The 27,106-nt window shown below is 27.9% G+C and overlaps 3 protein-coding genes across 9 annotated transcripts; 1 reads left to right on the forward strand and 2 right to left on the reverse strand.

Annotated features, from left to right (window-relative positions):
• Positions 1-428: 428 nt before the first annotated feature.
• Positions 429-4,692, forward strand: LOC137820437 (cyprosin-like). 6 transcript variants are annotated; one of them, XM_068624534.1, is made up of 14 exons: positions 429-615; positions 1,189-1,543; positions 1,643-1,703; positions 1,845-1,939; positions 2,022-2,134; positions 2,305-2,473; positions 2,553-2,592; positions 2,927-2,991; positions 3,063-3,176; positions 3,284-3,348; positions 3,438-3,594; positions 3,699-3,818; positions 4,207-4,295; positions 4,431-4,692. In XM_068624534.1, the coding sequence occupies exons 2-14, from the start codon at positions 1,202-1,204 to the stop codon at positions 4,513-4,515; spliced, it is 1,515 nt and encodes a 504-aa protein (XP_068480635.1). In that variant the 5' UTR covers positions 429-615; positions 1,189-1,201; the 3' UTR covers positions 4,516-4,692. The 6 variants fall into 6 exon arrangements, with proteins under 6 accessions (XP_068480635.1, XP_068480638.1, XP_068480639.1 ...); XM_068624537.1 differs by having other exon boundaries at positions 431-615; positions 4,380-4,692; XM_068624535.1 differs by having other exon boundaries at positions 516-697.
• Positions 4,693-6,332: 1,640 nt separating this feature from the next.
• On the reverse strand, positions 6,333-10,498 carry LOC137820439 (WRKY transcription factor 6-like). 2 transcript variants are annotated; one of them, XM_068624540.1, is made up of 6 exons: positions 10,210-10,498; positions 9,863-9,919; positions 9,488-9,664; positions 8,569-8,841; positions 7,180-7,293; positions 6,333-7,089 (listed from the first exon to the last, which is right to left on the reverse strand). In XM_068624540.1, exons 1-6 carry the CDS (start codon positions 10,300-10,302, stop codon positions 6,553-6,555), a joined length of 1,251 nt encoding a protein of 416 aa, XP_068480641.1. In that variant the 5' UTR covers positions 10,303-10,498; the 3' UTR covers positions 6,333-6,552. The 2 variants fall into 2 exon arrangements, with proteins under 2 accessions (XP_068480641.1, XP_068480643.1); XM_068624542.1 differs by having other exon boundaries at positions 10,011-10,339.
• An 11,869-nt stretch (positions 10,499-22,367) lies between these two features.
• Positions 22,368-26,397, reverse strand: LOC137823128 (guanosine deaminase-like). Its single transcript, XM_068628269.1, has 5 exons — positions 26,008-26,397; positions 25,077-25,136; positions 24,790-24,980; positions 23,618-23,722; positions 22,368-22,752 (listed from the first exon to the last, which is right to left on the reverse strand). Exons 1-5 carry the CDS (start codon positions 26,021-26,023, stop codon positions 22,564-22,566), a joined length of 561 nt encoding a protein of 186 aa, XP_068484370.1. The 5' UTR covers positions 26,024-26,397; the 3' UTR covers positions 22,368-22,563.
• Positions 26,398-27,106: the final 709 nt, after the last annotated feature.

Below are 27,106 nucleotides of genomic sequence, written 5' to 3' on the forward strand. Positions count from 1 at the left end.
CATTTAGTAATCCATAAGTAGGTGTAAGCCTCACTTTATAAGCTAGTTTAACATTCTTACTATAATCACCCCTATTCTTATTAGCATCTGACTTTATTATTGTTGTTCTCATCTCTTTATTGTCATTATCGTGACTAACTTTGTGGCCACCCCAATCAAAACTAATAATATTATTATTCAATTCTTATTTTGGACCAAACCAATAAATAAATATAATTAATCTTTAGACTTATCCCATCATGGCTCGTATTCTATCTTACCGTATACTTTGATCACAAAAGGAATCTCACTAGAACAAATTTAACACGCATGTAACTATTGAGACTAAATTTTGGATTAAAATTTTTTGGTAGATTAAAACTAAAATTTGAAAAATAAAATTTGTAAGAATTTATGCATGCATAACATTATAATAAAAATGTCCATGTGTAACTCGTTCTATATTGCCGTGAAGCCCTGAACACGACCAACACCTGTTCGTGTCGTTATAATTAGTACAAACTCAAGTGACATCTGGATTCTGGGAATATGCTGAAAACTGCTGAAGTTACTTCCACTCCTATTACCGTGCGGGAAACAACATCATCTTAATCGAAACTACGCAGTGGTTTCCATGTAAGGTTGAATTGTTCCTTTTCAGCACAAAAAACAACTTAAACAGAAAATAAACAAGTAAACTTCGATTTTGAGGGAAAGGGTAAGCTGTAAATTGTTCAAACTTCACAGTCAGTTGCTATTAGGTGTATAAAATTGTGAACCCGTATGATTGTTTAGTTCAATATACGAAAGCCATGTTACTCTCCTTTATAGTGTAGGCCTACCTTTTTCATCTGGTGTGATATTTTCAAGTTTATCTTTTAATGTTCTCAATTACTATTGATTTTAGACTTCTAGTATATTTCCTTCACTTCAATCAGTGAACCTTGAAATTGTTGTGTTTTGCTTCTGATGCTAATTCAAAGGATATTATCATAGTTTTCTATTTCTACTTTTGTTTGGAAAAGTCTTTGTTTCATATATGGCTGGCATTTAAATGAACTCAAGGGTTTTTAACATTCAGCTGTTTACTTAAGTTAAACTATTGAAATTGTTAAAATAACTGAAAACGGTAAAGATTATCTGATTGTTGTGATTAATATGTTGGTTTTATATTGCTTCTGCTGAAGTTATTTGAACATGTTGAACCAGATGATTCGTAAGAATGGGTTTGAAGTGTCTGCTGGTTGTTATGTGTGTTTGGGGTTGGTTAGGATCGTTGACTTCTGCAACTTCTGATGATGGGTTGAAGAGGGTTGGTCTGAAAAGGAGGAATTTAGACCTTCAGAGTCTTAAAGATGCAAGAATCGAAGAGTCCGTTCATCCTAGTGATTTAGGGGGTGCTAAAAAAAATTGTTGTGATGAAGATATAATATATCTTAAGAATTATCTTGATGCACAATTTTTTGGGGAGATTAGTATTGGTTCACCCCCACAATACTTCAATGTCGTGTTTGACACTGGCAGCTCAAATCTTTGGGTTCCATCTTCCAAATGCATCTTCTCTGTAAGTTACCCAATGATCTGATTCTGATGCAAGTGGTTACTCATATATTATTTGTTTTCTTGAATGAACATGTTTTAAAAACACACATGGGATGTGCAGATCGCTTGCTATTTTCATTCCAAGTATAGGTCGAAGATATCTAGCACCTATACCGAAATTGGTAACTTTGGATTATCATGGCGTATAATTGAAAAGATCAATTAATTGTTTTCTTTTTATATGCTTCATTTGTTTTTATATGCAGAAACATAAATGTTGTTTCAATGAACATACTTAAAGTTGCATTTGGGAAAATATGCAGGGACACCTTGCACAATCCCTTATGGCGAAGGATCTATTTATGGATTCTTCAGCCAAGATAATGTACAAGTTGGAGATGTCATAATCAAAGATCAAGTCAGTGTTTTGACCTCTGTTTGTTTTCAGTCAGATTATGCTGTATTGGTTTTGCTGATTTTTGTTACTTCCCATATTCCAGGAGTTTGCGGAGATTACAAGAGAGGGATCTTTGGCACTTTCAGCACTTCCATTTGATGGCATACTTGGACTCGGGTTCCAAGATGCTTCAATTGGAAAAGTCACACCAGTGTGGTACACACAAGAACTTTATTAGTTCATTTCTCTCTTTATTGATGTTTCTTCTTTTCTCCATTTTAGATTTGATTTTATTTTTATGGTAACAGGGTAGAGGGATAGTCAAACTTCCCTTTTTTCTTGACTTTTTTCTGCTTCAGATGCAATAATTAGTTTTGTGAATGCAGGTATAATATGATCGAACAAGGGCACATATGCCACAAAATTTTCTCTCTTTGGCTAAATCAAGATCCAACAGAAGAAATGGGGGGTCAGATTGTCTTTGGTGGTATAGACTACAGGCATTTTAGAGGTGATCACACATATGTTCCCCTTTCCCAAAAGGGTTATTGGCAGGTATAGCTTATTTAGAACTTCATCCATGGCTATAATCATCTAATATGTCTTTATTGACTTTTGGAGTTTGCACCTGCAGATTGATGTGGGAGATGTTTTACTTGCAAATAACTCAACAGGTGCTTAAATCTGCATCGTTTTTCATTGTTTCTTTTAGCTGTGTGACTGAATACTATGTACGTTTTCTTAGATTAAAGTTGCTAGACGTTGCATTATACTAAAAGACTACAAATTGGTACATGTTCCAGAAATGACATTTTAAATTTCCACAGCCATTTGAGAAGTAAAAAGTCTTTTGTACCAACTGTTTCCCTTTTTAATTCAAGTGGTCCTCTTGATTCATTTTTCAACGTTAACTCTTTTATTGCAGTCATGCATTATTTCCAAATTTTACCATGCTTGGTACTTTTGTCAATTACCTCACATCAGAAAATCATGCAAAACATTTTACAGGGTTGTGTGAGGGTGGCTGTGCTGCAATTGTAGACTCAGGAACATCTCTAATTGCTGGTCCAACAGTATGTTCTCAAACATTATTCTCTTTGTTCACTCCTCTTTGGGGGGTTTTCTTACTAGTTTTTGTTTGCAGAGTGTTGTGACTCAAATTAACCATGCCATTGGAGCACAAGGATATGTCAGTTTTGAGTGTAAAAGCATTCTCCATAACTATGGGAATTCAATATGGGGATCCTTGATTGCTGGGGTTTGTTCCTTCTGTAATTTTACACTTAACTCAATTATTATCCACAGACTACAGCTATTTGAATTTTAACCTTATTTTACCTACTTTCTCACGTCTCATATCTGCAGTTAAATCCTGACCTTATATGCAGTGACATTGGACTCTGTTCAAATAATGGATTTAACACAATGGAGTACTCTTTTTTCATTTTCCTTACCTTGATTCTTTAGAGACACTCCTTTCTTCCTGTTCTCTTAACATAAGTCTAATTTTAACCTGCAGTGATGTTATTGAAACAGTGGTGCATAATGAAAGTTGGAATGGATCACCGACAAGGGAGAGTCCCTTTTGTTCGTTGTGCAATATGATTGTCCTTTGGATCCAAGTTCAGATTAAGCAAAGCAATGTAAAAGAAAAAGTATTTAAATATGTTGATGAGGTAGTTGTTTACAAACTTACAACGGTTAGAAATGCTTCACATCACAAATGTAAAAAATTAATCACTCACAAGTTTTTTCATTGTGTCAATTTCCTTGTCCAAAGCTGTGTGAGAAGCTCCCAAATCCCCCTGGACATTCATTTATAAACTGCAATAGTATTTCATCCATGCCGCACATCACATTCACGATTGGAAACAAATCCTTTCCCCTCTCTCCAGATCAGGTTTGTTGTTTAACATGAATTCTGTGTTGTTTTTATACATCACTGTCTTAGCACTAGAAAAGGGCTCATGCATAATGTATTCATATCAGATACTACCTCAATTTTATCAGTTTCTCTCTAATGACATTTCATAATATTAAAAAATAAAATTTAAGTCTAATCCAACCTTATAAAATCGGATGAGGTTTACATTCACTTATATACTATGAATTGTCTGTGTCTCTAGATGTGGATATACAACACCAACTTCTCATATTTGCTTCTTCTACCCCTTTCCATTAAAAAGGTTTAACAAATAAACATAGCAAAGCTGGTCCTGTTTGATGCAATCCATAGTTTGTTCCCATTTCATAATATTTCAAACGTTTTATCTCTCCTTTGTCCTCAGTATATACTTCGATTTGAAGATGGCTGTTCTACTGTCTGCTATGGTGGTTTTATTGCTATAGATGTGCCCCCTCCACAGGGTCCCCTCTGGTAATCTATTCTAGTCATATTAATGTCTTTCGTTGATAAAATGTAAATTATGTAAGGTACTAAATCACTTCAGCAATGAGCCAGGTGCTGGTTCTCTCTTCCCCCCTTTGTGTGACAGTAGTGATATATTTGCAGGGTTCTTGGAAATATATTCTTGGGGGCATATCATACAGTATTTGACTATGGCAATCTCCGTATAGGATTTGCAGAAGCTGCATAGTTATAGCTTGGTGATATTACTATGCCAAATTCTTTTTGAATAATAAAAATGGAGGTCTACATGATTCACTGTGGCAAATAATAATTGCAGTCCTTGAGAATTTGTCTCAAGGTCTCTATTCTATTGTAAATGGTGATTGGAATATTCTAAGAATAAAATTTGTGATATTTGTTTAAATTATATATGAAGTAATCACTTGAATTAGGATTCTAATTTAGCAAGAAAAACATTTGCTTTGATATTCAGTTACGCCCCTTTATGAAAGAAATGAGGAATTAAAACAGAACTTTAAGATGAAATTTTTTGACGAAATGCTAAGCCAAAATAAATACAAATGTTCAATCACAACTTTTATCAAACACATTATGAGCATAATCTGACTAGCAAAATTGTAAAGAGATTAGACAACTTTTGAAATAGTTTCTATGTTACCCGAACTTTCTATTTGCCACTTGAATCATATACGTCGACCTTAAATTTGTAAAAAGTTTAAGTTACTGATCAATAATTCTTGTTTAAATAAATTCTGAATTGTTTTTGTTATGACCTTTACTTCCTGCACTCCCAAACTTTATTGACAAACCCCAACAATTTTTCAAAATGACCATATTACCCTTTTTTAAAGTGAACTCCACATTAGGCTTTCTTCTAGCATATGCTTTCCAGAATTTCTGGAACGGGATAACCAAAATTTTCATAAAAATTTCGGGAACATGGTGGATATTTGGAACATGATTTTTATAATATCTTTTGGAGTGTATCTTTTGATAATTTATATCAGGACGAGGGGAATATGCTTTGAAAAAATTTATTACTTATAACATGTTTAGATAAATTCTTTCATAAACATTTTTAGAGATGAAAAGGAAAATATGAAATAAGTACCTTTATAAGACAAAACTAGTTTATGCATAAGTAAGAAAAGGAAGTTAAGATAAGTTTTAAGAAAACTTTTACAAATTAATTTATAGATTATAGAAAAGTTAATTTAAATTTTTGGTTTTTATTTTTCTATCTTATAAGATTTTATGAAGAAATTCATTCAAACAAATCCTTGTAGCCTTAGGGAGGGAGACAAAGATTAGAAAAATTCACTTCCTTACTCACCACTAAACATATATAAAATCCAAAAGGGTAAATATGACACAAAAAATCTCATAAATGTTAGAAGCATTTTGAGTGAGTAACTATGATAATGTAAAGTAGCTTGAGAAACCAAAATTCAACCTTTAGATTATTCTTTTTGTGATTTCTCTAAATAACATGTTTTTGATACTTCCTTTAACTAAAATCATATAATTATTTTTACACATGCCAATTACATTCTAGATATCATGTTTATTTTAAATGATTCAATATTATATGGAGGCATCGACAAAAAAAAATAAAATATTATATAACACTAACTAATTATTTGATTATTTGGAACTAAACTTCACTTTTGAATGACCTCTGATAGATTAAGTCACTTGTACAATTTAAAACTATAAAAAAAAATCCATTTTCCTTTAGTTAGTTATATTATATTAAAATATATCTTAAATATAATAAAAATATCTATATTTAATTCAACTATTTCTTTTGATTATTTTTGAATCCTTTCCATTCATCAATTAAACAAATGAGGAGAAATTCTTCCACTTCATTTTTTATATTTATCCATATAAATAACATTTTCTTTTTTCTTCACTTCTACCCTCCTCTAAATACATCATAAAACACTTATTATCCTTAGATTAAAATCTTTAGATTTGCTTTCTTCTCTTTTATATATATATATACACACACACACACATAGAATAACACTAGGCGGATAGTTAATTAAGAGCCAAAACTTCAATATGTTCATTAATTTATTTTACAAAATATAAAGACTAAGGAAAGCCAGTGTTAGCATGGTTGTGACCTACATTTCTCATAAAACTTACCTCTTTCTCTCTCTCACACACACACAACATGCTCACCTCTTCTGCTAGAAAAGAAGCCACATTTTTGCTGTTTGATTTATTATCTTGACAACTATATATTGATATAGGTCTATGTCAACTCAGTAGTGTAAGGCTGATGAGGTGGTATTGCAGGCATCTTAGAACAAGGATCATAACCACTGTTACTCTTACTGAGTGAGGAAATGGCTGAAAAAAGTGCTGCCTTGAGAGAAGGGTCTTTGGTTATAGCCTCACTGACAACATCCACCAATGTAAGGTTTTTGTCTGGGGTTAACAAGGTTGGAGAGTGGGCATGTAGTGGGAGAGGGAACAAAGGGTGTGTTTGGAAGTGGAGATAGTTATTGCTGTTGGGGTGGGTCAAGTCCAGTGTTACTGTGGGACAAGTTGCATTGTGGGAGAAAGTAGCTAGTGCAGTTGGGGAAATAGAAGACAGTGATGAAGAGAAGAGAGGTGAGTTTGGAGGAGTTGTGGTGGCAACTGAACTTGAGATTGAGCCACAAAGGAACATGTTGAGTGCTGCTGATGTTGAGCTTGCCAAACCTCTGGCTGCTGGTGGGAGTGGATGGTTATGGCTCCCTTCGTAGGTTGTGATGAGAACAGTCTCATCCTTAAAACACCTCTGCACCTGTTGCAAATGTAATACCACCATTAATGATTTTCTTCAAGTTTTTGTCAGCTTTAAGAATTTTGAAGATTTGTTGAAAGAAGAAGAAACCTGTTTACGAACTGGACATGCAGTTCCCATGCTGCAACGGTAGTAGGCTCGGGGACAAGGGTTTCCTTTTGCAGTCTTTTGTCCATACTTTCTCCATTGACAACCATCTCCCATCTCAATACATAATCATACCATTAATTCCACTCAAATACACATTTCATTCGTAACAAATGTTCAAATTATATTACTTTTTTATCAATTAGAATACAATAATAATGAGTACTTTTTACAAATAGTAGTTTAGGTATTCTCAACCCTTATTTTGAGATAGAGAAACTATTTATACCTTCTCCAAAATCCACAAGTCCAAATTATATTATAATTGAAATAAAAACAGTTTTTTTATCAACAAAAATACATAAAATAAAATGAGACACGGATTCAATCTTTATAATATTTTAATTAAGGGTGTCTCAACCCTTATATAAAAATGGTTAAGATCAATCTTCTCAATACTTGACTTATATACAAACTTGAGGCTCTACAAACCACTCAACCAATCTTCACTACAAAAGAAATGGTAGGCTACATAAAATGAAAAGAGTATAACTCAACTTTTAGTAAACTAGAAATTTTTTAATTTAGTTTTACCGAGTAAGGAGTATCAACGAAGGTGGAAAATTACTTTAAGTGAAATGTATAAGGATTAAACCATCCTAAAATAGTTCACATTTATTTCTTCATTCTTGTTGATAAAAAAATGTAGGTGAAAAACATGTTTTATTCTTCTAACTTACTTTTTCATATTTATTATAATATAAATAAAATAGTTTAATTAGAATCATCTATTTATAATAGGATAATTAAAGTATTCACTTATAATTTGATAAGATGATATATTATAAAGATAAATAATATGTGGAAATCAAAGTGTCAAGCATATAATTATTGGATAAACAATTAAAGTAAAAAAGACTAAATTGTTAACCTAAACAATTAGAGGTGGTAAAATAAATAAAAAAAATCAGAAAGAGTTATTAGTGGGGTAATCCATGTTCAAACCCGTTGAATATAATTAATTTTTCTTTCAATTAATTAAAAACATAATACAATGGCATTGGTAGATTTACGCAGGTGTCAGCCGGCCAGGTATATATGTTTATCAGAAAAATCTTATTTTTTCTTGCTATGATCAGTCAATTATTACATGTAAAAGTAAAAGATATTATAATTTAGAAAGAAAAAATAAATTGATTTGCACGCGTTCAATTTCATATGATATAGTTTTTATTAAAAAAATATCATGTCACTTTTAAAAAAAATTAAGAATCAAAGTTGAAGGATCATGTTGTGGCGTGAGGAGTATTTTTTTCTAATATAAAATTTCCAAGTTCTGTACAAAAGCCATATAATAACACAGTAGTTACAAAATGAGGTTGAAATTCTTACCATAGAAAAATCTGATCGTGCTCTGATGGATACTTTAGCTCTTCTGCAAGTAACCTCAGATGCTTGATCTTCTCTGCATTTTGCTTCATCCAATGCTATTTTTTTCTTCATTTCACCTTCAACAACATTGTTTTTCTCACATGCCAGGCTTCTGCCTAACATTTTCTTTACAAAGTTTTCTTTGTAACCCTCTGAAAGTGATGAAGAACAGTCACCAATGTTCAAAAACTGCCGAGTATGTAGCATTGGTTTCTCCACATCTTGCATTTCTCCCTTCAAAAATTCATATAAAGATATGCAACATATTTAGTTAGCTTGTTCATAATCATAGGACAGAATATACTGCAAAAATCAAGCTTAAAGGTTTAACACTCATCAACATTTATTTCAAAAAGTCAGAAACTAATGTCAATTCTAATCACATTGCAATTGCATATATGCCAACATTGTGACAAAAAAATTCTTAATATTAGCATGTGTGAATCTCCAATTCATAGTCCTAATAATTATTTAATCTCCAATTAATAGTCCTGGTTTTATTACAGTTTTTCCCTCAATCATTTTACTCTTTTTGCACTTGTATATTTTTCTGTCAAATGTATATACGTCATGAAAGTTACAAAAACAACAAAAAATAATGTTTTTTTTTCTTTTGTTTTGGTCATATATAGTTGTTGTTTATCTGTTTGTCTTCAATTCCCGGTATAGCTAGCTAGAAGATAGAGACCTTCTGGGCCTGACATTACTGCTGGCACTGAATATATATGCTGAGTTGTTGACCAAGTAAAACTAGCTACATTAATTGCTTCATTTTAAGGAAATTTTAATCTAAAATTTTGAATCAGAGTAATTGAAAAAGGAAAGTTAACACGTTGATAAAAGAAGCTTTTGTGCAAAACAAAATTTAAGTCAAACTTACCTGCGAGTCATGATTATTGTTATTATTGCAAGGTGATGAAGAGAGTTGATGCTGCTGCATCTCAAAAAGTATGCGATTCTGAAGAACAGTGCAGTGTTCATTGACCTGAGTGAGCATGGCCTTTAAGATTTCATTCTCTTTCTTCGCTTCCTCAAGCTTCATTCTCAGGATGCCCATCTAACAACAACAAACACCAGAAAAATTGAAATACATACTAAAATAAGACACTTCAGATACTAAAATAAGAGTGTCTCAACTCTTATACAGATACTTCAGAGTATCCCTTATGCATGATAAAGGGCTGTGAAAATTTATGCTTAGAAAATAAGAGATTCTAAGCTTTATAGGGTACCCCAGAAAGAAATTAATACTCACTTGGTTAAAGGGCTGTCCAGAGTTATTCAGGCTCAAGCAGAGAAGAGTAGATCCCATCTGCACATTTTTTTTTTTCATAATTAGTAAGCCAAAATCAGTTCATAGCTCAAAACCATGTTATGCTGTGAAAAATTCTGCTCACACTTACACATATATGTGGATGATTCATGTAAGAACTGTATGATGTAAAAAGTGGAATTAAGCAAGGAGATCGAGAGCAAGGTCAACCTCAATAATGATGGTCTCATGGATCACAATTTTTCTCAAGGTTTTTGCAATATTGAAAGAATACTGATCACAACAACAGTTTAAAAATCTGATAAAGATTAAGCAGTAAAACAACTTACAGAGGGTTCATCGGTTCGGTTCCTTGTTGTATTACAATCATAAGGCCTTTCTTCATCTTTCAGCAAACTTTTTAACGAAGATTTTTCTTCCATTTATGTAACCCTTTATGATGATTACTACAAGTTAACTGGGAGATGGTGATGATATCAGATATCCATATATAGTGGGTGTGTAGTCTGCAGCATTTATGGACGAAATTTCTGCACTGTCCTTGCTAAGTCTATTCTTCTACTACCTTGTTTTTTCCATCTAAAGTATTTAATTCCTTTGTTAAATTAATACTTTTCTGCATAAAATATAAAAAGACTCAAAGTAAAGGACGGAGAAAAGAGATATACTTTTTTTACACAAAATATGAAAAATGACCTCATGTAAGGGTGGAGAAAAGAGATAGACTTTTTGTTGGTTTCTTTCCACAAAGATACCATACTTTTAATATATTATACGTATCAACAAATATTAAAGATTAATACATCTTTTAACTTAAAACTTTAAGATAATAAAAAATTTTTTTGGTGTTTTATTTTATATAGTAATCAACACCTTTATTTAGTTTAAAACTTTTCACTTATTTAAGAATTTAATGTAAAACTTTTCATTTGTTATCTTATCATAATTAAGAGAAGGAAAAAAATGTAACGAAGATTTTCTGTGATTGGTATGTGTGGTGGTTTATGGGATGTATATTATGGTTGTTTGTATGGTGAGGAAGATGTAGGTGCATGTTGCAACAATTATGAGGTGTGATCTCCTAAAGAGAAATTAGCTTCTGAAGACTCTCATGAACTTTAGACGTTAATGAAGCTGAGTTAGGATAATGATATATTGAGAATTCTATTTATTTTTTATATATAACTACATTTTATATTATTTAATTATAAATTTATTATTTATTATATATATTTATATTTAAATCAATCATATTAAAAGTTATATAAAAATTTTATATGATTGTGAAAGTATCATTTCTCTTTTATGTTATGAGTTTTTTTAATATTGGGAGAGGGTTCTCTATCAACATTTGGTGATAGGAGATAGGTTTTTTTGTTGTTGATTTATTGAAGGTTATGCTGAGTCACAACCTGCTATATATAATAGGGTTTAGACATTCTTTAAATATATTTTTCTTTTTATAGAAAAACAATAATTTAATAAAAAATATATAAAAAAGGATTTTTTATTATTTTATGCATAATGGAGGTTCCAAGATTTGGTTGAATTGGACATGGAAGACTAAACCTTTGTGTTAATGATCAAAGACTTTCAACTTTCAACTAAGAGCCATCAATAATAATTTTCTTTTATTTTTATCAACAAAGAATAAATAAAATAAAATGAGACGCTTCATGGATATCCCAATCCTTATACAAAACACCCAAACATAAGTTTCCTAACACTCTACTACCAATCAACCAAAATAAACTAGTCGCATATATGGTTGGTTGAAATAAATTGAAATATTTTAGTTAAAAAAACTGTTTTAATTATCATAAATTCAACCTAATCAATAAATGGTTGATTGAGTGATATACAAACAAATTTTCTATAATAAGATCTTAAAATTGTAAATAAAAACATATAATTTAAAAGAAACTTCTTTTTATTAAAATCAACAAGTTTTTTTTTACAGAAATTAACGACCTATAAGACTAATAAGTATTTTGCATTTATAATATTATGGTAACTGTTCTTATCATGATAATTATTTTTTTAAAATCGTGATCCTATGACATACAAAATTAACAACACAACACGTATTTCTACTAGTGATCATAAAAAATATTCAATGATAAAAAAGAAAAAAAAAACTTTCTGTGAATTGTTATTCGTTTATTATAACTTTAGCAGTTTGGAATACAAGTTGTAAGAGTTTGTCTTTTCTTCTCATCTATTGCTTTTGAACTGTGTTCTTAATTAATTTTCATATAAAAATTTCAACATTTGTGAACAAATGTCCAATGAGAGCGCATATGGGTCCTATCTAATTTAAAAAGTCGGTAATGAGCTGTACTAGTTAAAAAATTTAGTATTTATTTAGACAATATTTTAATAAAAAAATTAAAAATATAAAATAAACTTTTATAAATTAAATTTGTTAATATATGAGTTTTATTCTATTCTTTCATTTTTTTTAAAATAATACTTTTTCTGGTGATAAAGTAAAGTTTTTATAAAAAGAAAATTAAATTGTACACAAATTAGAAAAATAATTTTTTTTATCGACAATGTGGTTATCTTTTTCTTATTTTTCTGTTTTAAAAGTTTAGAAAGAAGTTTACCTATATATAAAAAAAATAACAGTGTGAAAACTTTTCAAATGAATACAATGGAAGTAATCTGATTAGTCTATATGATGTAAGATTATCTCTAAGATTATTTTACAAGTTTTAATTTGATTTTTGTGAGTTTTATTTTTCTGACATTATTAAGACATTTTTTTAAAATAACATCTTGATTGCAAGAGTCGTGTTGTTTTAATCTCTTTTTTTTTTTGGAATATCATATCACTTTTAAGACCTTTTTTTATTTTTACTTTATACAAGATACTCATTAAATTTTATTTAGTTGCAGCAGGTCAAGATAGAAAAAATATAGTTAGTAACTAATATTAAATATTAATTTATAAATTTATAAATTATTTTATAAATGTTTAGTAATAATAAAAATTATTTTAAATATTAATAATTTTTTTAGTTTATAAAATAATATTTAAATTAGTTAATATAATAATTAATTATTTTTATCTATAAATTAATTGATATTTAATATAAGAATGTATATTTTATGACTTCTAACAAAATGTTCCATTTGTATTTAAAGTGTAGGTATTTATGTATTATGCAAAAGGAATATTATTTGTAATATTGTAAGTCAATGTAGAAATACCTTGGAATGAAAGTGACAAATTAGGATTCTAGATTACTTAGTTTCCCTTCATTAATGCAAAGGAAAAAGACGAGATAATTAATTAAATATATTAACCACTTTCTATTAAATAAACCACCAAAGTACACCACACGGCCAATTAAATTCAAGGGAAATTTCCCCAACATAAAAACACTTTACATTTTCCATATATTCAAAATTAAATGTTCAAATTTTTTTTTACTTATTTATGTATAAAGAAAATATTGAAAGAGAAATCCAGCTGTTGGATATGTACATGCATGTTGGACACATTGTCTAAGACTTTCAATATTTGGGACACACGTTAAAAACTTTAAATAATTCATATCAACTATATGTATGCAAGAGGACAAAAGTACTCTAAAAATTTTACAATATTTTGATTAATATTTTTTAACTTAAAAATTATTAAAGATAATTTTTTTAAATTGTTATTTCACAGTTTTAACTTAAAAGAAAAAAAAAATTAGTCACTATATTATCTAAATTATATATTATTTTAAAAATTACAAAATTATTGATATTTAATGTAGTTTTTAAATTTATAAACTAGTTTCTAAATTAAAATCTAATTAGTTAATTGATATCTAATTAATTATTAAAATATTATTAATATAAATAATCTTAATAATATTAATAATTTTAATAATATGAACAATATAAACAATATCGATAATATTAATAATTATAAATAATAATCATAATTAATACTTATAAATAATAATAATTATTATTATTATTGTAAATAATAATTATAAATAATAACAAAAGATAAAAAAAAAATAATGAAAAATGAAAGAAAAGTAAATAAGATTACTTAGGAATCTATAAATTTGATGGATATTAGTTGGTAGGTAATATATATATTTATAATATTAATAATACTAATAAAATGTTAATAATATTAAAAAATATATTAATATTAATAATACTAACATTAATAATTATAATCATACGTATGATAATAATCCTAACATATATGATAATAAAATTTTTGTGATGTAGTGGTTAAATGTTTTTCTCACTTAAGAAACATGTGTTTGAGTCTCTCTAAAGTTTGGTGAGTGAGTAATTTGTTTATTATATGTATATATATATATATATATATATATATAAAAAACTTCTTATTTTTTTTTTGTAAAACTTGCTTCAACTTTGTTTGGCTCAACTTGTGTTTTGTCCCGAAGAAAAAAAATAAAAAACTTGTTTTTATATTTGAACTAAAAGACATTAATAATTACATGAAGGAATTTGACGGAAATTGTAAAATAGTGACCATTATGCTAATTATTATTCTTCCAATCAAGAGTCACACGCCACTCTTTATGTATTACTACTAACATCTACGCTTCAATAATGCCAAATTGGATATGGATAAGTATTTATAGTTTTTTTAGCATATAAGTTTTGATATATTTTTTTTTTATGTGTTAGCATATCATTATTATATTTGAGGGGAGAATCTAACTGAGATATTAAATTGAATATAATGTCTAAAATAAAAAAAAATTATATAAACAAAATATTTATATAAAATTAAAATGAATATATAATATATGGTTTGCGACATAGAAAAGTGGTTTGTGTTTGATATTATTTTCTCCCCAAGGTTTTGACAGAGAGTCAAATATAGACCAAGCCAACTCATCATAAATATGTAACCATTATTCTTATTCACCACGAAGGAACCTTCAACCTTCCTCCAAAATACTCTTCAAAACTCTAAATTCAACTATTATACATAGCAACATTTTAAGAAATTTTAAATTTCTCATTCATTTTTATTATCAACAAAATTTTAAATAAATAAAATAAAGTATTTGAAAGATGTTCCAAAACATAGAATTTGTTTAACGCCTTCAGGTTTTGTTAATAATCTTCCTCTGCATCTTCCCTGCTGTTACATTTAATCTCCAAGAGAATTTGATTCTTCTTTCATTAAACATATTTTTAGTTTTTAAATTTGATATTTTTTTTTTTTAAAAAAAGCTGCAAATAACAGTCTTCAAAAAACCATTTTCTTAGTCTTAAAAAATTGGAAACTAGTCTTATATTAATAATTTATGGATCATTCGATTACATCCAATTAATAAAGAAGGTCTTTCGGAAAGACGAGAAAACAAAATTCAAAAACCAGTGCGCGACTTTTGCTTTCACCTTATTATTGTAACTCATTTTCTTATAAATATTAGATATTTAATAAAAGTGTGTAAATTTAAATTAAACATTAAAAGTGGGAACATGATTAATTAAAAATGTTTTATTTTTATATTGAAATAATTATTAGAAGAATTAAATAGTTATTGTGGAAGGAGACTTTTGGAATTGTTTGCGCGTCTACCCCGCGTTTGTGAATTTTGACATTATCTGTGTTATGAGTTTGTTGAGTAGTAACAGGTAATCAAAAACCTTCTACGCTCACGTTAATGGAAAAACGTCACACTAAATAATCAATTCAAACCAAAGACAAGTAAAACTACCATGTTCCAGAGAGTTAAGGATCATAGCTTCTTCAAAAATATTATAATTATTTATGTTTAGAAATATATAGTTATAATTAAAAAAATAACAGTTACTTCAAATTAGAGTCTAGCAAATTTATTCTTTTATTTCATTTCCAATATATTATTCGATTACATAAAACTTAATATAAGTATATTAGTTATTAATCAAAAGGCGAAAAAACTGTAAAAACCTATTTATATATAAAAATATATATCACTACAAAATTATTAAAACACACACTCCAAAAAAATCATCAAATAGAAACTCATTTTTAGAAACCAAAATAATTAGTTGCAATAGTAACTAAATTAGAGACAATTTTAGAAACTAAAACAAAAATTGGTTTCTATATTAGTTTATATTATTGTTAAATAGTTTCTAAATTGATATCTAATTAGCAACCAAGGTTTTAACTACTAATTTAGAAACCAATTTTTGTTTTAATTTTCAAAATGGTCTCTAATTTAGTTACTATTACAACTAATTATTTTGGTCTCTAAAAATTAGTCTCTATTTCATTATTTTTTTTAGTGACAACTAATTTTAGAAATAAAAAATCATTAATTATTATAATAATTAAGTTAGGTATTATTTTATAAATATTTCTTTTTATTAATACAAATTTATAAATTATTATTTAACATTATGTTTTAGGTACTGATTATTTAAAATTTAAATTATTTTTTATAGTGATTATTTTAGAATATAAAATAATTAATAGTTAAACTTTTGATAGTTAATGTTAAATATTAATTTAGAAACTAATTTATAAATGTGTATTAATAATATAAATTATTTTAGAGTGATATTCACTAGTCTATTTTCATTTGATGTTCTGTTCATTTATCATTGGTGGTGAACGTATATATTCTTCATCATTATCCGTAATTAACTTGATTCACATACTAAGAGATAGAAGAATTAAATCATCATCAGCATGACTAAAATGGTTCAATTTTTGGTGACAATAATAATAAAAAGATAGATGTAGGTTTTGAAAATGTATGAATCATGCTTTGTCTTCGTTGAAAATGCTGAGGAACCGTTATTTTTTTAAGTATTAAATTAAGTTTATATAAATATATAGTTTATTAATGTTGTTTATTTGTTCTAGAATGAGTGTTTTTAACTAAGAAATGAAAGAGTAAATATTATTTAAAAAATATCTATTTAAGAAAATTTGGATATTTCCAAAGGAAAAATAAAGTTGATAGGTGAACAATTTTATTACAATATGTCAATTAAAATAAATAAATCAGGATAACTAATAAATGATATTATTATTATTATTATTATTATTATTATTATTTATAATCTATAAGATTTTCTACCACTATTTTGATGTAAATATTTACTTTTCCATTTTATCCTTATACCAATATTTTATTTTATTATTTTAAAAATATATAATAAGAAATTTTTTTTATCTTGAACATTCCCGTCATTTTTTTTATTAGTATTTATTTTTATTTTTCTAATTCTATCTTCTAAAATCAAACCTAACTTCCTTAATAACTAGTAAGTGTGTATTTAGAAATCTAAAATTCCGCTAGAAATATATAATGAGGACTCTCCTCATAAGCGCTTTTTTGTATACACAATTTTTTTTCTATTTATCCTTATTAATACATTTCATTTGATTACATTTCGTCATTTCATTATTGAGAGATCACACCCTTTCCTGATTCCCACACTGAATCTCTCACATATCAAAGAAAATAACTTCCATCCAATCACTCTCTCCGCTGCTCCACTTCATTCCACTCTGATAAAATTTAAAACAATGAGTTGTAACTGGGTGAAGAAATCCTTTAAGAGGAAGATTGATTGAGATCTCCCTTGTGTTGCTCATAGTTGAAGAAATTGAATAGGAAAACGAGAGAAGCTCAACAATATCACAAGTTTCAGGTTTCAACACATCCATTTTTTTCAGATTGGAGATGGAAGAAGATCAAAGTGGTGAGGAATTTCTCTTGATTTGTTGGATTGCTTCCGTGTGTTTGGAAGTTTACTGTGATATTATAAATTTATAATTCATTCTAATAAATACACATATAGTAATGATAAAAAATATAGATACAAAGACTTTAGATTTGTAGGTGTTTCTCCTATTATATACTGATAATCTTACCCATCTCCACCCAATATGAGATTCTTGACTTCACTCTTAATTTCTCACAATCTCTCCCTCAAATATGAGTCTCCACACAAACTTCCCTCCACCTCGAAAGTGTTTACCCATGACTCTCTCTTACTCGTGTAACACTCCCCAAATAATGACGTCAATTGTTAAGTTCTCTACAATAACAAAGCAAGAAAAATAATAAGTGGAAGAAAACACTTTTATCCCACTATAAGGTTCTATACAGAAAGTCTACTCATGATACAGTGTATCCTCTAAACACAAAATAATATCTATATATAGAACCTAAACAAAAGAAATAACAAAACACCGTTTAAAACAAAATCGTTAAAACAATTACAACAAACATGCACTAGACAATCTAACTCATCTTAACACTACTAGATTGTCTCTAATAGACAGTCTTCTACACCCTTTCATAAGACGGTCTAAACATTTAACTAAGCTCTAGAGACAATTTGTGGTACATAAATTAGAGTTCATCATGACATCAACAAATATAATATTGATTTTTGCATTATATATATAATGTAATATATATATATATATATATATATATATATTTCATATCAAAAATATAATTTAAACTTTGATCATTGAGTAAGTGACGCAATCGTTATACTTTTACCAATTAACAGTGGTCAATTCAAATTTTAAGTTTTGATTCTACTTTCTATTTGTTTATCCAATAATTTTTCACTTTCGTAGACAAGTTTTGTGCAAAACTTTTTAAGCAAATTTGCTTACTATGAATAAACTTTTCTTTAGTATTAATAAACTTTTCTGGCAGGGATTAAATTCCACTCTTGAAATAAAGTACCATATGTAGCACGAAACTTTTAAAATTATAGTTAAATAGAAGTAATTATTGGAATGAAATTAACTTATTTGAAGAAAGAAAAAAAAACTGGTTAATGGATGTGAACCAGTAAATTAATGTGGATCTCTCAACTTAAGTTCCAAGCAAGACCACACTAGGGTTGACTGTGCCGTGTTTGGATGAGGTTATAGGAATAAATAATTGGGTTTCAAATGAGTGAGTTTACTGATGAAAACGATATAGGAGAAAACAATGACTTGCTTCAAAGTCATATATCCAAATCAACAAGTAGAAGGAAGAAGAATCAGGTGGTAAAAGAAAGCTGCACCTATATACCTTTCATACCAATTTTTGCTTCACGACCAGAAATTATGTCTCAAACATCCTCAATCTGTGCAAATTCTAGTGAAATTTGGCCCTATATGTGCAGCCGAATACAACATTTGACTCATTCTTCTTAACTAATATATAATGAGTTGAGGCCCCCAACATCATATGATTTGGTCAAATTGGTTAGTTTTCCACACTCCATTGCCCACTAGGGAGGGACACTCACATGCTAGATCACTCCAAAAAATAAATAAATACAAATATAAATTGTACTGACTAAATTTATATAAAAAAAATAATGTAATTTATGTTTAGTATTTTTTGTTCAGTCACAAAAATATTAACAAATATAAGTTTTTTTTTTCTTATAAAGACGTGTTTATTTTGATAAGAATGTTGATATGTGAAAATCCTGCACGAATATCTTTCTACGAAGGTTGTCAAAATAACATTTTTTATTATTATTGTATTTTAGGATGATATGATTGCATCTGTCCAACACGTCATAAAAAATATGTTATTATATTATAATGGGCTAAAAATAAAAGAGAAATTTGTAAGTATTGATAATTTATGTAAGCAAAAAAAAATTTATTCAAAATTCATGATGTGCTTATTATCATTAAAATAGATGGGTAATGATTAATAGCAATTCAATCTTTAGATGATTTGGTAAAAGAATGCTATTTTTGAACAAATAGGAATTGTGGGAACCTTATATTTATATAGAAAGAAATATTAGAGGCAAGAGAATTTATGATGCTGAATATAATTGGTTAGGGAGTGTTTATGTTACTGAATCTATGCTGTTATTTTGATTCTGTTTTTTGTGATTGGATTCTTTAGACTTTTGGAACTCCTATATTGTGCCGATATTGAATTTATCTTTGTATGGATGACAACTAGCTAGCTATGGATGACAACTAACTAACTAGCTGCTTTTTCATGTATTAATTATATCTTTTGATAGACCACTTAATTGTTTGTATGGTTATGGATGATTTATTTTTTTAAAGTTATGCATAAATCATATTTTTTTAATAGGTTAAAACATCCCCAAAATATTTTATTTTATTTTGATAAAATAAAAAGACAAGAAAAATTGTTTTTCTTAAATAAAAGCTTTCTTAGGCATTACTATCCACCTTGACATCTCAGCTATGCTGACACCTCAAGTAACAACAATCATTTGTCATCGCATGAAAAAAAAAATGTTATTAAAAAAGAAAAGAAAACAAAAATATTAGGGATTAGACCAAAACCCGTATGTTAAAAAAAACGATACATAGATAAACTATACCTATTCATAAATAATTATAAGAACAGATTAGATGATAGCCTATTATACCAATGAGAAGATTCTTTATGCATAAATCCTAAATTGGCCAACTTATTAGCAAACGCATTCCCTTCACGAAAAATATGAATAACCCTAAACCTGATTTTCCCACAGTAATTAAAACAAGTATTTCATCACATCGATTATGAAGCATCCAAGGAACATTGGTCCTAGCAGTAAACGTAGCACAAACCAAAGTAGAATCACATTCCAGCCAGACATTAGTAAGCTTCATCTTTTGAGCTTCCTCCATAACATGTATAACCCCATAAAACTTAGCAACCAGAGCAAACTGAATTTCCAAGAGATGTAGAGAAAGCTCCAATAAATTCTCTCATACTCCCACGAAAAATACCTCCACAAGAAGCAAGACTAGGATATCCCCCAGTAGGCCCATCAGTGTTAATTTTCACCCAGCCTGGTGAAGAAAACTCTCGTATAAAATGAGGACAAAAAAATTTGCTTTGTTAAAATAGATTTTTCAAGAATACAAAAGATGCATAGTTAGCAAAGGGGAGGAAATTCAAACTATATACACTAAGAAAATTGTTAACAATAAAGGGTTTATTATGACTATTTTATTAAATTGTTGTTGTTTTCTTAATATGATAATTATTTGATTTGTCACTTCTTTTAAATATGAAATTTATAAATATAAAAGTTTCTTCTTTGCATGTTGTTCTACTATTTAATGTATCGGAAAATTGTGGAAAGTGAATTATTCATACGAAGTTAAAATTTATGGTGAACAATATATTTTTTCATGAATCCTATCATGATATGAGTTGAGATATGACAATTTCTTTGATGGTTGAAGAAAAATCTCTTTATTAAAAACATTGTAAAGTATAAATGTGTACACATAAGCAAGAATATGATTTTTTTACTACAAGTTTATATTGTATTTATATGTTAGGATAGTCATGAAATCATTTTTTATTCATTGTAAGTATCAAATGTTAGAAGTGTTCATCAGCAATTAGCAAACAATGACGAAGTGGATAAAGTAAGGTTGATTAGACATATATTAACTTTTTAGAAAATGCTATAATGCTATTTCATGTAACTATTTAATAACTTTTGAATTACTGTGATTTCTTTGGATATTTTGACATAAGTACTTTTTAGAAAATTATTTCACTTTGATTCATTTTCCTTTCTCATGTCTTTCTTAAATCAAATTAGTTTAAGTGTTTTACCATTAAGATTGACTCAAGAGATGCTACAAGAGAGTTAGAGAATTAATACATACATGTTTAAGTTCCAAGTTAGCAATTTTCAAAGGAAAAGTATATTAAGAGAGAAGAAGTGAAACACTTTTAATAATTATTTTCATACTATTGAGTAAAACAGATATAAAATTAAAGTATTTTATTTTATGGTAAAATGACCTAATATGTAGAATAATTTGACTCGGCCTAAGTCAATGAATTAGATATATGATTTTAAGCTTGTGGGCTTGTGAAACATAGAAACGGACTAAGAGATTGGACCTCAAGGAATTTCTTTTTCCACCACATAATTTTCTTCTACACCTTAAAAATATTAAAATGCTCACTTTGTCCTTTAATTTAAAGTTTTTTCTAGATCATGAAATCTAAAACCTCTTGAATTGTTGAATTTGAAACTTAAAAACTCACAAGATTAGATAATCCAAAATAATAATTTTAAAGCCAATTTTAACTTTCGTGTTGTGTAATATAAAGTAATTAGAATAAAAAGATTCATGAAAAAAATGACTTCGAAAGTGACTGAAAGTTATTTTTCATAAAAAAATTATAAAATATAAAAGTGTCTTCCAAATTTTACAATTCAAAATACATTACTAAAATAAAATCTACTAACATTTCTTATATGAATCCATGACACAACACATGGATAATAGAGTAGAGAACAACTTTATCTTTAAGAATTAAAAAAGATAAATTGGAATTTTCTCATGATTCTTTCTTAATTAATGAAATAATGAAGGATTAGTAAATTGGGTCATGATGATGAAGTTTGAATTCTAACCAAAACTTTCTTAATTAGTGGTTTAGGCTTGAACATGACATGCTAAGAGATAAGGTGTTTCTCTTAGCATCTCATAAATAAAGTGTAAAACTCATTAATATTAACATAACAAGAAAATAGGAGGGGTTTCATAATTATTTTATTTACAATCATTGCAAGATTTAGGATGAGAATGATGATATAGTACAAAGTGAAACTTTTTTTTTTTTTTTATTGGCATGATAGAGTTAGTAGTTGATATTTATTAGAATTTAAAGAACATGAAGCTTCATGAGATGTGGTTGGAAAGCAGAGACTTAATACATTCTGAATTTTTCTTTTGTTTTCTGAAAAACTTCTTCAGCAATGTTAGCCACTTTGCCATCAGCCCTTTTAATTTCTAACTGTGCTTTCTGATAGAATCCAGTTCCTCTCAATGCATCTGAAATGAAGTCATCAAATCCAATAGCAATTGCTGCCTCTGCCTTTGCTCCATAGACCAATCTCTACATACATAAATTCAACATTCTATAAGAAAATGTGCACAAAGTAACTTTTCTAAAATCATTTTAATTTCCATGTATTTTCCCTGTGAAGTTTTCTGAATTGTTCACTGATTTTAAGAAATCTTAATATAAATTTTGGTTACCTTTCAAGGGATCAGATTGAAACCAATACCCTCAAAAGAATTTCAATATTTTTTTATCAATATTAGTATTTTGACAATAAATAAAATATATCTACTTAACAACTCAAAATATTAATATTTTTTAACTTAAAATACTATACATATTATTATATTATTAAAATAATTGTTAAGTAGATATTTTTCTTTTGAGAGAATGTCAATTTTTTTTTACATTTTTAGAGTTAATTTTTAATAAATATGTTAATGTAGTCATAACAGTGATTATTTTTTAATTATTTTTAAAGTAACGTGCTGCCATTCTAATTTTGATAATGTTATTTATAGTCTATCTACAAATTCTTGATTAGGATTAAGATGATTATATAAACATATAATTAGTTTAAGAGTAACAGTTATTCTAAGAGTAAAATTAACATAAATTTTATGTTGAGTACTAAAAACAATGGAAAGTTTTGAAGATACCAATTTTACTATAAACTATCAATTTCAATATATATCAACTTTAAAAGTAATAATTTTAGTACTAGTCAATTGGGGTAAGAAAAAATTATTTAATCTTGTAATTTTAAAATAATTACACAAAAAGTTAATGTTATGAATAATTTGTAATTAATAATTGGAGAAGTCTTCTACACTATTAGTGTACTTTAATTAAATTATTGTAGGATTAATGAAAGGAAAAGAGCAATTGAAAAGCTTAGGAAAAACAGGACATTTCCAACCTTAACTCGTGAAAGGTGGATTGCTCCAAAGCACATTGGGCAAGGTTCACATGAAGCATAAATTTCACAGTCCGAAAGTTCTATCTGGTTTAGCTTTTCACAAGCCTGCAAAATCATATCATTCACTTTAAATTATGAATCCCACTAATGCATAAATCATGTTTTCTACACATAAAGTTGAAAAACAAAATACCTAATAATTTGCACTCAATTCGATAATTCTATTATTATTATTGAAGATTAAAATCATTTAAAATTTATTCAAATATAATGAGAATATGTTGGACTTATCAGGTTGCACTAAGAAAATAATGAAATAGAAACCAATTTTTAGAGACCAAAATAATTAGTTGCAATAATAACTAAATTAGAGACATTTTAGAAACTAAAACAAAATTTAGTTTCTAAATTAGTTTGTATTATTGTTAAATAATTTTTAAATTGGTATCTAATTAGCAACCAAGGTTTTAAAGATCAAATTTAAAAACTAAATAATTGGTAGTTAAAACCTTAGTTGCTAATTAGATACCAATTTAGAAACTATTTAACAATAATATAAACTAATTTAGAAACCAATTTTATTTTTAGTTTTTAAAATGGTTTCTAATTTAGTTACTATTGCAACTAATTAGTCTTTAAAAATTGATTTTTATTTCATGATTTTCTTGTAGTGTAACATGTTATCAAACCGCTATTATCGATCTATAAATATATAGTATCAATCTTGGTATAAGATATATGTTTGACGTCCTAAATCTACTTAAAAATAAAATATTTAATAATATATAAACCGGTGTAAATCTCTTTTTTGTTAGTTTTATGAGATTGATTTGATTGTTAGAAAAAGTGTTTTTATTCCAAAAATAGTGAGAGTCTGACAATGCTTATGCTTGAGAGATTATGTTTGTTTAGTAAAATCGGCAGCAGAATATATTCTAGGTTGCTAACCAACTTTCCAGCTAATGTCCACTGAAGCAGAGAAAATTATGCAGAACAGATATCAGAGATTGCTGCTGAAAATCAATTGTGCAGTGTCTCCATAGTGGTCCATAATACTATTTGAATAACTTGCTCAAATGAAGCTATATGTGGACACATGAAGCATGAATTGCCTAAGAAATCATACTAAAAGAAAATATGCATTTTAGTGGCATTTAAAGAAATTATCTGACCTTTCTTATTGCAGTGACTTCAGCATGGGCAGTGGGATCTGTGTTCCTGAGTACCATGTTGTGGCAACTGGCAACTACTTCATCATTACAAACTATGATAGCACCAAAGGGACCACCATCTTCAGAGTCTACCCCTTTATATGCTTCTTCAACAGCAATTCTTAAAAATTTGTAATCTCTGCTCTGTATAGCTAATCAACCATTGCACCAACAAAAACTAATTAATAAGAGGCAACACAAATCATAAATTCAGAGACAAAACTTAAGAACCTCAATGTATCACTTACCTTCCTGATGCCCAGCAAATGCAGAAGCTACTGAAACTGTTCCACCCTTCGTTTTAACCACTGTGGTCATCAACAAAGCAAAAAAGTTATCAAGAATACTAAAAGGAAAAAACTCAACATTCACTAAACAAAAATTATTTTAAATTCTAAAATTCAAAAAAATTCAAAAATCTAAAATTTATTTACTTTTTCAACACCACTGAAGTATAAAAAAGTCATACCACCTAGAAATTGCAAAAATGAGTGGGCTCCGCCAGAAAAGAAAGCCCTCTTCAAAAGAAAACAATTAAATATTTTTAATAGAAAACATTTAAAAACACTAAACAGTTTTATGTTAAGAAAAATTGAGTAAAACAATTTTTTTTTTCATTTTGTTGCTTTCTATTTATTTTCTCTCAATTTTACTGTTAATCCAAGCATCTCTTATAACCAAACAAGGTGGCTTAACTTGTACCCTTTTGCTACACAACATTGAACTTTTGGAGTGAAGTTTGAGCCATGCTTTCTTATTGGATGGAATAAGAAAGAAGAAAAATATATTTATAAATATATTATTTTAAAGAATTAAAACAGATGTTTTATTCTTTTATACGAATTTATTTATATTTTATTGGTGTCAAAATTTTCTTATGTCTTCCAAAAAGTTCAAATCAGTTGTGGTAAATAAACACACTTTACCTCCTCTAAAAGAACCTAAAATGAACCATTCTTTGCTAATTAACACAAGATCAGTGGACAATTATTGTAACTGGAAGGAGCAAAAATGTGTTGGGATTAAAATTATGAGTAGATGAGAGACAATTACACATGCCCAAAACCATGGATATAGAAGCTAAAATTGTAGGAATGAAATTGATTGATAAAGGTAAAATCAAAGGCACTTGAAAAAATGATAATGAGAAATTTCTGAACCCTAAGAAAAGGCACATACCGTTAACTTCTTCCATGACTTTGTTGGTGTTATGAACTAACGAAGATACGAAGCAGGTACTACGTTAGTGAACTGAAACTATTTGTGTGAACTCCGATGAATCAACGATTTTGTTGGGCTATTTATAGTAGTGCATTGGTGAAGAAGATGAAGATCCAAGTGGATGATGACCATGAAAGAGAAAATGCCTTCCACAATAAATGCAGAATGTGGTTCCCTCTACGCATATCAATACTATAAAATTATACTTAGTCTCATAAATTATCCAATCATATTTATATAATATACCTCTCTTATAATCTTTACAATAAAGTCATAATAATATGTGAATCAATATCTATCTAATACATAATCAAGTTTTTCAGTTTATACATAGAGAGTTACCCAGATAGAATAAAATATTAATCCAGATTACGACATCTTAATAAGGTTATGAGATAAAAAAAATTATGTTTTCATTATTAGTTCAAATTCATGAAGTTATAAAGGATGTTTATTAAACCAGGAACGAGTTGACAAATTTCAATAAATAGTAAAGAATTTGTTTAAAATATACGTTAACCACATTTCTCATGTGTATATTATATATACATTAGTGTAATGTTTAATAAAAGTAAAGAACAATTCGTGATATGACGGTATCGTGCAGAAAAATAATTAGATGCAAAGTTATAGAAACACCCACATGGGAGATAAAAATAAAAAAAAGGCCTCTTTTCACACTTAGATGTTCAAGAAAGAAAAGACAAAAGTAGAAGAAAAACGAATATAGATTTCTCACTAAAAATGTATAAAAGAGTAAAAAAATTAGGTATAATAGTTTTTTTTTTTTGTCATGGCATTTTAAATATTTTTAATTGAACAATTTTTTAGGATAAATTAACGTAATTATTTAGTCAAATTCATAATGACAGTGATGTGCCACGTAGCAATTTAACTTTTTTGTCAATTCCCCGTGTCATTTGTTGTTTTTGTTTATCATGTGTTAATTAATGAACTCTTCCATTAATATTTAGAAAGAGAGTAAAATGAAGTTGAAAATATTAAACATAAATAGAAAAAATTAACTTCATAAATCGTCTTATATAACAAATTAAAA

The sequence above is a fragment of the Phaseolus vulgaris genome, chromosome 9 (genome assembly GCF_000499845.2).
Source record: "Phaseolus vulgaris cultivar G19833 chromosome 9, P. vulgaris v2.0, whole genome shotgun sequence".
NCBI lineage: Eukaryota > Viridiplantae > Streptophyta > Magnoliopsida > Fabales > Fabaceae > Phaseolus > Phaseolus vulgaris.

What these genes read in the sequence shown, in the direction of transcription:
- LOC137820437 (XM_068624534.1), top strand. Translation starts at nt 1,202, where the DNA reads ATGGGTTTGAAGTGTCTGCTGGTTGTTATGTGTGTTTGGGGTTGGTTA. An exon ending in GGAAAAGTCACACCAGTGTG is followed by an intron (nt 2,135 to 2,304) that starts GTACACACAAGA and finishes TTGTGAATGCAG; the next exon opens with GTATAATATGATCGAACAAG. An exon ending in ACTTGCAAATAACTCAACAG is followed by an intron (nt 2,593 to 2,926) that starts GTGCTTAAATCT and finishes AACATTTTACAG; the next exon opens with GGTTGTGTGAGGGTGGCTGT.
- LOC137820439 (XM_068624540.1), bottom strand. Translation starts at nt 10,302, where the DNA reads ATGGAAGAAAAATCTTCGTTAAAAAGTTTGCTGAAAGATGAAGAAAGG. An exon ending in ACCGAACCGATGAACCCTCT is followed by an intron (nt 9,920 to 10,209) that starts GTAAGTTGTTTT and finishes AAAAATGTGCAG; the next exon opens with ATGGGATCTACTCTTCTCTG. An exon ending in CACGATCAGATTTTTCTATG is followed by an intron (nt 7,294 to 8,568) that starts GTAAGAATTTCA and finishes TTATGTATTGAG; the next exon opens with ATGGGAGATGGTTGTCAATG.
- LOC137823128 (XM_068628269.1), bottom strand. An exon ending in ATTTGCTGGGCATCAGGAAG is followed by an intron (nt 24,981 to 25,076) that starts GTAAGTGATACA and finishes ATGGTTGATTAG; the next exon opens with CTATACAGAGCAGAGATTAC. An exon ending in AAGTCACTGCAATAAGAAAG is followed by an intron (nt 23,723 to 24,789) that starts GTCAGATAATTT and finishes ATGATTTTGCAG; the next exon opens with GCTTGTGAAAAGCTAAACCA.